Source organism: Alligator mississippiensis, chromosome 2 (assembly GCF_030867095.1).
Source record: "Alligator mississippiensis isolate rAllMis1 chromosome 2, rAllMis1, whole genome shotgun sequence".
NCBI classification, from domain to species: Eukaryota; Metazoa; Chordata; order Crocodylia; family Alligatoridae; genus Alligator; species Alligator mississippiensis.
The window spans coordinates 241,044,856-241,054,686 of NC_081825.1; the positions used below are offsets into that span (position 1 = coordinate 241,044,856).

Here is a 9,831-nt window from a genome sequence, read left to right on the forward strand (position 1 = left end):
GATGGGGCTGGGTTGCCGTCACGTGCCGGCGTCGTCGCGCCTTTTCCCCCCCTCCCTCGCGGCCCGCTGGCGGATTGGTGGCCCGCCCATTGGCCGGGCTCGGCGTCAGTCAGTCCGTCTGCCGTTGGTGCCGGCAGCTTCCAGGCCTGCTTCTCCCCGGGGACGCGGGGGGCTGCGCCAATATGAGGACAGCGGAGAGCGCGGCGGCCCGCTCCAGCCGCGAGCTCTGGGCCGACATCTGTGCGGCGCTGCCCGGCGCGGAGCAGGCGGCGGACGCCCGCGAGGCCTTTGCCGACTCCTTCGCGGGCGCGGGCGGCAGCGGCGGGAGCCCGGCGGAGGCGCCCGGCGGCCCCACTCGAGCCCCGCCGAAGCCGTGGGCGCCGCTGCAGGACTCCGCCGTGTATCTGGCGTCGCTGGGTGAGTGCGCGTCTCCGCCTGTCCTGAAGTGCCTGCCCGCTCCTGCTGCTGCCCCTGCCCCGCCCGGCGCCCACCCTCAAGTGGCAGCTCTCGCAGCTTCGTCTGCAGAAGAGGAGGCCCAGGGGATTTAATAGCAGCCTTCAGCTACCTAAAAGGCAGCTCCAAAGAGGAAGGAGCTACACTGTTCTCAGTTGTGGTAGATGATAGGACAAGGAGCAAACGCCTCACGTTGCAGGAAGTGAAGTTTAGGTTAGATACTAGGGAGAGCTTTCTCACTAGGAGGGTAGTAAAACACTGGAACGGGTTACCCAGAGCTTTTGTGGACTCTCCATCTTTGGAGGCTTTTAGGACCTGGCTAGACACAGCTTTGGCTGGGATGATGTAGTTGGGGATGGTCCTGTTTTGAGCTGGGGGTTGGACTAGAGACCTTCTGTAGTCCCTTCCCACTCATTTTCTATGATCCTATGAAAGCCAAAGGCTGGCCTGTTTTGAAGGCCACCCTGAGTCCAGCATGGGGTGCTCTCCATCTCCATGACGGGGGGAAAAAAACCCAGCAGCAATACTTCCACAAGCCCTGTCCACAAGAGACATCTAAACAAAGATGCCAGTCACAGAAGAGTGTGCAAATCTTCATGAGAATCCATCCTCTTTTCCTCGCACTCTACGTAGTAACTTCAGCTGGCAGTCAGTCTGCCTTCCTGTTTGATCAGTTGTTAATTAGTTGAAAGTGTGTTGCTATTGTCACTAGGATTCAAAATCCATTCCCTTTTGCAACTAATAGCAACTTGCTCCTCTCTGAATTTGAAAATATAGAAACTCCCATGTTGTTACTGCTTCAGACTGCCTGCACACTTGGGCAGACATCACTGCAGGGTGGACAGCCTTTGCTTTCATGAAGGCTGGAGCAGCGGTTCCCAAACTGGGTCGCATCTCCAAATGGGGTTGCAGCATCGGTGGATGGGGTTGAAGGGTTGGGAGTCAGGGGCCACGCTGAGGAAAAGTTTGGGAAGCACTGGGCTAGAGGTTTAACTTGCTTTTAAATAACAATTTAAATTCTGGAATATAAGAGGACAGCCTCCAAAACAAATGCCTACTTACTGTGCCACAGTAAGCTGGCCTAGTTAGATTTCTTTGCATGACACTGCTTATTGTCAAAACTACATATACAAATTCAAAAAGAAATACAGTAAAATCCCTGTTTTTTTAGCATTCTAGCCGGTGTACTATATTAGCCGGCACCCCACCACTGCCACTGTGCTGCCACCATCCACCACTCTGCGCCGCTGCCGCCATGTGCAACCACCTTGTGCTGCCGCCGCCGTCCACCACCCCGTGCCACTACCATGTGCAAGCGCCACCCCCCTCCGGGTATTTTTAGATTACCGGCACCTGGCATTCCTCGTGCATGCCGGATAATAGAGATTTTACTGTGCATTTCAGTGTCGTTTAAATATAAAAGAATATACCCATTCAGATTTCAGGTAGTAGCAAGATGGTTGGCCTATGTAATATGTTTTGGTCATGAAGTGTTAAAACCCTTTGGATTTAAACCATCAGTCCATAAAACAATCATCTGTGTTTTCTTTTCTTGAAACCACCCCCCTCCCAACAACAATTATATTCTTTTCCCTCCCATAGAAAGAAGACTGTTGAGAATTAAGGGTTTGTCTCAGGAAGTGACCTCGAAGGACATGCTGCATACTCTTGCCCAAGCAAAGAAAGAATGCTGGGATAGGTTTCTGCAGGAGAAATTTGAGTCTGAATTTTATATTGAGCAACACGAATCTGATGAGAGGTAATAAGCACATTGATGAGGAAAAGCAGTTCAAGAGCTACCATCCTTGTTAGCAGATAGGCTAGAGCTTTCTTTGTTCCAACTCTCCCTTTTGTTCGTTTGTTTTAAAAAGGAAAACAGTTGGTGTGTGCATGAGTATTGTAGTAAAAACAGTACTTATCGTTTTGCATCTTCTGCTTTGCTAACATTATCATAGCAGCTGTGTGACTGGTAAGTAGCCATATCTCCACCTTAAATATAAAAGCAAAGGAGGTCAAGGCCTGCATTTTCAAAGGTGGTCACTAAGTTTTTGAGTGCTTCAAATTGTAGGGATCCAGCATGAAACAGTTGAGGCCATTTTTTAGCTTTCATTGCTACATTTTGGGTGCTCAGAGGCTGAAAATTTATCAAGTTTGGTGATTACAAATAGTTAGCTATAAGCCTAACATGAGAAGCTCCAAGCAGGCCAGTGTTTGCATCTGTGCATAACTCCACTGAAGTCCATGTAGCTTCAAGCAGGTGAAAGTGTGGGACACACCAATCTATGGAGCTCCTTACATGTTTAGGTCCAATGCGGGGAAGTTGGTGCTAGAGTTGATTTATGAAGTCCCAAAACTGTGGTTCCCAGTCCTGTGTTCAGCCTATAGTGTTTGTGTACTTTCTCACATAAATGATGAGTAAAGATGAGAGGGCTTTTCTGCTGCAATTTCATATTTTTAGTGACTTATATTTTTCTGAAAAATCACTTCTTTTTGAGCTGCAGTTTACCATGATTACTTCCATTTCAAAGAGGATTGCTTTTCCTTGAGACCTTTGGAAAGAAGACCCATTAAAGCTAATTTTAGAGCATAAATGTGAGAGAATTTGTACCCCAAATAATTTTCTTGCTTTTTCTTCAGTCTGTCAACTTTAAGTGAAAAACAGCTAAGTAATGAAGACCCAACTGCTTATTGTGGAAACTTTTTTAAGGTTGAAAAAATATTAAGGAAATATTGTCCCATCTCTTCTCCCAGTTGACTTCAGTAGGTATATCATTGTGAAAACTTCAGTGTTTGATCCACTGAAATTGGGTATGGCAATATTGCTGGTATCAATGGCTGAGAATTTAAGCATACAGTTGAACAGAAACTGGACCGTGGGTGTTTTTAGAACAGTAGCGTTCTACATTAGAGTTGAAGTACGCATTTAAATAAGGGAAGAGATCTGCCTAGTATGCTATATTAGCATATAGCACTGTAAAATGTTCAAGGATAAATGCAGTAGCATGTTAATATTTTAAGCAACCTTCTCCAGATAAATTTCTCCTGACCTGACAAAGGGATGGGCTAGATTTGCCAGCAGGTTTTTTCCACAGCATGATGGTATTTTAAATTGGAGAGGCTAAGTCACAAAGCTTCACATGGGTTTCCTAGAGCAGTGGTTTCCCAACCAGCGTGCTGTGGCACAGAAGTGTGCCATCAGAAATGAACAGGCGTGCCATGGAATTTTGCCATGGCAATGAGCTATGATAGGTATGAGGATGGGGAATGCCTTAACAGGTGTGTTGCAGAAAATGTTTATTAATGTAAGTGTGCCTTGGGCTGGAAAAGGCTGGGAAACACTGTCCTAGGGTTTTTTCCTTACTAGACATACTTAGTTGGGGAGAATTACACAAATTCTTCAGAGATCAGCTTTTACCTAGCAAATAAACCTAACAGTAGAGGTGCACCGATATAAAGAAAATTGACTATATTGGAAATCAGCCATATCTGGCCGATAAATGGCCTGTGCATGTGCGCAGCGCAATGCAGCACAGGTGGCAAGGAGCACAGCCTGGCAGAGTGGAGAGCTGCCTCCAGCTGGTAAGTCTGTTGGGAGGGGGCAGATCAAGGCCCCTGCGGTGAGGGAGGGCTGGGGCTGGTGTGGTGGGGGCGCAGATCAAGGCCCCCTCCCAGTCAGGGTGGGCATGGGACCAGTGGCTCCCGGCTGAGCGGTGTGCAAGTGGTGGGAGTCGTACCCCCCCATGCACCTCGTATGAGTCATGGCACTGTCCAACGCCCACCCTCGGCTGGGCAGTGCTTGCCCCAGCCCCACCCTTCCCTCACTGCATGGGCCTTGATCTTCTCCCTGCACACCCCTTTCCTTCCACCACACCAGATTTACCAGCTGGAGGCAGCTCTCCACACTGCTGGGCTGGTATCGGAAATCAGATCAGTATTAGCTGATATGTCTCCTTAAAAATCAGCTATCGGTATCGGCTGCAAAAATCTCTTTCAATGCACCCCTACCTACCAGTAACGTTTGGGTACAACATATGTGAAATATCTCCCAGAAATGTTAAGTTTCACAGTGCTAAATCGGGGTGGACAAAATGCAGCCTATGGGCTGGATCCAGCCTGCCAACTGATTATACCTGGCCTGCAAGTTGCTGGCTGCAAAGTCATAGGATCCAGCCCATAGGGAGCCAATGGTTCTGCCTGCTGCATTATGCTCCGTGGGCAGGTACTTCCCAGACCCATTCACAGCTTACACCAGCTTCTGCCCTGTGTGGCAGAAGGAGTACCAGTTGAATGCTGGCAGCAGCTGTGGATGCTGCCTGCAGGTTCCTGCCGGGGATCAGGGCAACTGTCAGGGACTGCAGCGGATGCAGCAGCATCACCTGTGGACCCAGGAGAATGTCCTATCACCAGGGAGAAGCTGCTGCCTGCATCTGCAGCTGATGCCGGTGCCACTTCTGGTGCATGGGCTGGGAGCTGGTGAGAGCTGCAGGGCCATGCTGTAGGTGCGGGACAGTTGGGGGTAGGGGTGGAAAGGAGAGACAGAGGCAGTCCTGCCCCTTGATGAGCAGCACCAGCCAGTGTTGGATGCCAGGCAAAAGCAGGACCTGGCAGTTGGCTCAACCACTGCTTCTGGGGCCCTTCTGACTGCAGTTGCCCAGAGCCCCTGCCAGGACTGCCCTGTGGCTCCTTCCTGTTGCTGTTGCCCTGCACCACCTCCAGGCCACCCTGGGCCTGCAGGGTGGCAGTAGCAGCAGTAGAGAGGAACCACAGCCAGAAGGGCTCTGAAAGTGGCAAGCGTGCCTGCTGCTGGGTCCTGCTTTTGCCCGGCACGCAGTACCGGCTGTTGCTGCTCATCATAGGCAGGACCACCTCTTTGTCTTGCCCTTGTCCACCCTTGCCCCTCCCCAGCCATCCTGCATCTACAGCTTGGCCCCACAGCTTGCACCAGCTCCTAGCCTGTGTGCTGAAAGCGGCGCCAGGTGAGCACCAGTATCAGCTGCAAGTGCAGGCAGTAGCTTCCCCATGGGGATTGGCATCTACCCCAAGGAGGGGCTTGGGTAGACTGGAGGCTGAAGCTGCTGCCTCAGCTCCATTCACAGCCCCATCCCACATAAGATTTAGTGAGCTGTTGGGGAGCAGGGGGGATGCTGCTCTGGCCTGTGGTAGTTCACCTAAGCTCCCTGTGCTCCCAAATACTTACCAAATACTTGCCCACCTCTGTGCTAGGTAATGTCCTCAGATGCATAAGGTAAAGAAAAAAGAAATTTTTCTGGGTTGAGTTGTACATTGCCTTAAGTAGCACAGATTTCTTGTTTTGTTTCAAGATGTTGCCCCCTGTATTTTGAACTGTAGTCCCAGAGGGTCGGTGTCCTGATTCATGACTTAAAACCATTAGGATGGTAGGGACCAAACTTTGTCTTCTCTGCCTCTGGCCAGAGGAAGCCTAGAGGAAATCCCTATGGAGAGATACTCTGCCCCTTTCCTATCCCCCACTCCCTTTTTAACTCAATACTGGCTTTGCTGCTGCATTATATTTAGGTTCTCTCCCTTGCTTTCCCTCAGCACTCTGGAATATTTAAAGCGGTGGCTCCAACCTGACAAAGTAGCAATCAGCACTGAAGAAGTCCAGTGCCTAATTCCTCCAGAATCTCATCCGGACAAGCAAGAAAATGAGGAAGAACCTCCAGCAGCAGAACAGTGAAATGCACTCCAGACACGTCAAGGCCTCCTATCCAAGGACCAATAGAGTTCATTCAGTAGCAGTAACAACAGATTGGGAGAGGAAAAGTGCCAATTATTGGTCAGTAAGCTATTGGCCTTCAGAGAACAAACTTTGTGACTAGTGGTTGGTATGGAGAGGGGCGAAGTGCTCTGCAACTCTGTGCATGCTGGACCTAGATCTTACTTTTTATCTCATAGTTTCATAGTTGGTAGGGTCAGAAGGGACTTGAGCAGATCATCAAGTCCGACCCCTGCCATGGCAGGAAAAAGTACTGGGGTCAAATGACCCCAGCAAGTTGTTTGTCTAACCTCCTCTTAAAGACCCCCAGGGTAGGAGCCAGCACCACTATGCTTGGAAGTTGGTTCCAGGTCCTAACTGCCCTGACTGTGAAGTAGCGCCTCTTGATGTCTAGTCTGAATCTACCCTCTGCCAGCTTGTGACCATTATTTCTTCTCACTCCTGGTAGTGCTCAGGGGAATAGGGACTCCCACAATGCCTGCTGGTCCCCTCTGACTAGTTTGTAACAGGCCACTAGATCCCCCCTCAGCCTTCTCTTGTGGAGGCTGAATAGGTTCAGGTCCCTTAGTTTCTCCTTGTAGGGCCTGCCCTGCTGCCCCCTGATTATGCAGGTGGCCCTCCCTCTCAATGCTGCCCACATTCCTCCTGAAGTGCGGTGCCCAGAACTGGATGCAGTACTGCAACTGCAGCCTGACCAGTGCTGCATAGAGGGGGAGGATCACCTTGGACCTGCTTGAGACGCATCTGTGGATGCATGACAAGGTGTGGTTGGCCTTCCTGACTGTGTCCCCACACTGTCAGCCCATGTTCATTTTGGCGTCAGTAATGATTCCAAGATCCTTTTCTGCCTCTGCACTGACAAGAAGGGAGTTCCCCAGCTGTAGGCATGTTGCACCTGGGGAGGAAGAACCAGCAGCACCTTGCACTTGTCAGTGTTGAAACCCATCCTGTTCTCATCTGCCCACCCCTGTAACCTGTCTAGGTTCAGTTGCAGCCTATTTCTCCCTTCTAGCATGCCCACATCCCCCCACATCTTAGTGTCGTCAGCAAATTTGAACAGGGTGCTTTTTACCCCCTCATCCAAGTCGCTGATGAAGATGTTGAACAGCGTGGGTCCGAGGACCGAGCTCTGGGGGACCCCACTGCCCACATCCCTTCAGGTCGAAAATGACCCATCCACCACCACTCTCTGGGTGCAGCCCTCCAGCCAGTTAGCGACCCATTTAACTGTGTATGTGTTGATGCCACAGTCCCCTAGTTTTTTAATGAGAATGGGGTGAGAGACAGTGTCTAAGGCCTTCCTGAAGTCCAGAAAGACTACATCCACTGCTACCCCTGCGTCTAGGGATTTTGTGACCTGGTCATAGAAGGCTACCAGGTTGGTCTGATGGGACCTGCTTCTAATGAACCCATGTTGGTTCTCAATCTCCCATCTTGTAGCAATCTAGCCATTCCAGGTTTAAAGGCAGTTATTTGTAATTTACCAAGAGCAGCACAGTGCTTAAAGTGGCTGTTTGGAAGTGTCAGAAAATCTGATGCTGTACAATGGAGCAGATTGAAATCTTAACAACAGTCATTTCTGCCTTATTGGACCTCTTTCTGTAGTTATCTATTTCCCAGAATTACCCTTTGGCTGCTTGCTTCATGGGCTTTATTCAGGCATTGATCCTTTGCAGCAAATTGCACTGTGATGTAAAACTGCACAGTTTGTCTAAGTTGGCTCTGAACTGTGTCTTGGAGAGGTAAGAAATGTAAGTCATGCTCAGGTTGGGGGCAGACTGAAGGAGACCCTACTCTCAAACAACTATTACAGAAATGTATTTAATATTCCCTCTCCTTGTAACATGCTGGACTATCATGTTCATCAAACAATCTGATATGGAAAGAATTATTGTATGCTCTGCTCTGTGTCTCTGTCCCTCCATTCAAACTCTTGTAACCGTGGAAAGGGACAGACCTGATCAAAATCAGGAAAGCAAATGTAACATGGGGGTTACAAGTAAGCAGCTTACTGCTTTTGTGTTAAATAGTTCAATATGAGACTACTTTTTAAGCCTGTTCTTTTTACATAAATTTACTGTCTTTTGATTCTTTGTTGCCTACGCAGAATTGTCCCTGTAATTCTTATCTTGGAATGAGTCTTGACTCTTGCAGTGTAGCTGCAATTTCTCTTCTGTGATTTGGCAATGAAAACCAGCAGAGAATAGCAGCCCGCACCTGCTACTGAGGACAGTTCTTAAAGGAAAACTGTAGCAATTCGTTCTAATGCTTTATAGAGCTGGATCTGCATTTGGAATACAATAGAACTGTATGAAATTGCAGTTTTGAAACAGCTTTTTGACATACCTGCCACAGTTTTCATGTTGCATGTATAAGTGTGACTGGTGCTATTATCCTTTTTAGTGACAGTTGCTGTTTTATTGCTTTAGCTGAGCAGAAATTCCATTCTAATCACTCATGGCTTGTCTACACAGGGAAATTTACTAGCAGAACCATATTACTATAATTACATTGACACAACTCTTTTCTCCAGAATAAGTGGTCACATGAAGGGTTATGGTATACATCAGTCAGTAAATTTCCCTATTTAGACAAGCTCCTAGTTTTGAGATTCTGGGGGAATGCATCATTTGAAACAACGCCAGTGACGAAAGACTGAATTCTGTTAGCTTCTGTTTAAAATTTCACCAATTTAATTCCCCTACATTTAAAAATAATAGAATGTTAAGTCAAACTGGAAGTGTCCTGCTTTATTATACATCTGGATAATGAGGTGTGTATTCTGCAACTGAAACGACATTGCCAAGCTAATGAGAATGACTTACTGTTTGATAAGTGTAAGGAGAAAAAAAAAAAGCTACTAATTTCCATTTTTTCCTAATTAGAAACGGTGGTAAGATATTTTATGTTGTACTGCATTTTTCCCTTTTGAAGCTGCTCTTAAGGGGATCATGCACATGCAGAATCTCAAACTAACTGTGAAACTCCCAGTCAAAAATGTGGGCCCACAAGCGTAATATATTGGATAATATCAAACAGAAGTAAACTAGTCTTAGTGAGTTACATTTTATGTATGAGTAATTTATATTTTCATTTCCATTTTAGTATGTTAACTTTTTTTGGAGAGATCAATCTTTAATTTTTTTCTGACTTTTCTGTTGAAAGCACTGTATAGAACTTCAGTGAAAAAGAGGGCCGGGTGGCAAGAACTTCGAGCAGCCCCATACTTCACACTGACGTGCCATCAGTAATGTGACTTTCCCATCCATCATGACTGCACTGTCTGCTGTTAGTGAATTTCTGCTTCCTAATAAACTGTGGACCTATAGTGCCTTTGCCTAGTGAGCACTATCTGTATTTTTAATCTAGGAAATGGAAAAGGGAATGGGCCATGTACTTGGATTTATCCAAAGTAGCAGACAGTCTTCTTGACCATTTTTTCTGCAGCCTGTTGTGCTGAGGATATCTGATCAGTATGGAAGGGGTTGCAAAAGAATAGCAATTTTTAGCAAGTGTAAAAAAAAAAAAAAAATCATTTTTTCCAGCTTGCAATTAGAGATCGAATTAATTGCCAAATGGTGAATATGCACTGGTGTCCTGAATAATTGAACTTAAGGCCTTACAATAACGATTGCCTTAAT

General features: G+C 47.4%; 1 protein-coding gene across 2 annotated transcripts; it reads left to right on the top strand.

The window, feature by feature from the left end:
• The first annotated feature begins 85 nt into the window (after positions 1-85).
• CCDC32 (coiled-coil domain containing 32) lies at positions 86-9,518 on the top strand. 2 transcript variants are annotated; one of them, XR_009460192.1, is made up of 4 exons: positions 86-417; positions 2,056-2,212; positions 6,013-6,250; positions 9,356-9,518. XR_009460192.1 is itself a non-coding variant. In XM_006277223.4 (3 exons), the coding sequence occupies exons 1-3, from the start codon at positions 183-185 to the stop codon at positions 6,149-6,151; spliced, it is 531 nt and encodes a 176-aa protein (XP_006277285.4). In that variant the 5' UTR covers positions 86-182; the 3' UTR covers positions 6,152-9,518. The 2 variants fall into 2 exon arrangements, 1 of the variants encoding a protein (XP_006277285.4); XM_006277223.4 differs by having other exon boundaries at positions 6,013-9,518.
• The last annotated feature ends 313 nt before the right edge of the window (positions 9,519-9,831 follow it).

What these genes read in the sequence shown, in the direction of transcription:
- CCDC32 (XM_006277223.4), top strand. Translation starts at nt 183, where the DNA reads ATGAGGACAGCGGAGAGCGCGGCGGCCCGCTCCAGCCGCGAGCTCTGG. An exon ending in CGTGTATCTGGCGTCGCTGG is followed by an intron (nt 418 to 2,055) that starts GTGAGTGCGCGT and finishes TCCCTCCCATAG; the next exon opens with AAAGAAGACTGTTGAGAATT. An exon ending in CAACACGAATCTGATGAGAG is followed by an intron (nt 2,213 to 6,012) that starts GTAATAAGCACA and finishes GCTTTCCCTCAG; the next exon opens with CACTCTGGAATATTTAAAGC.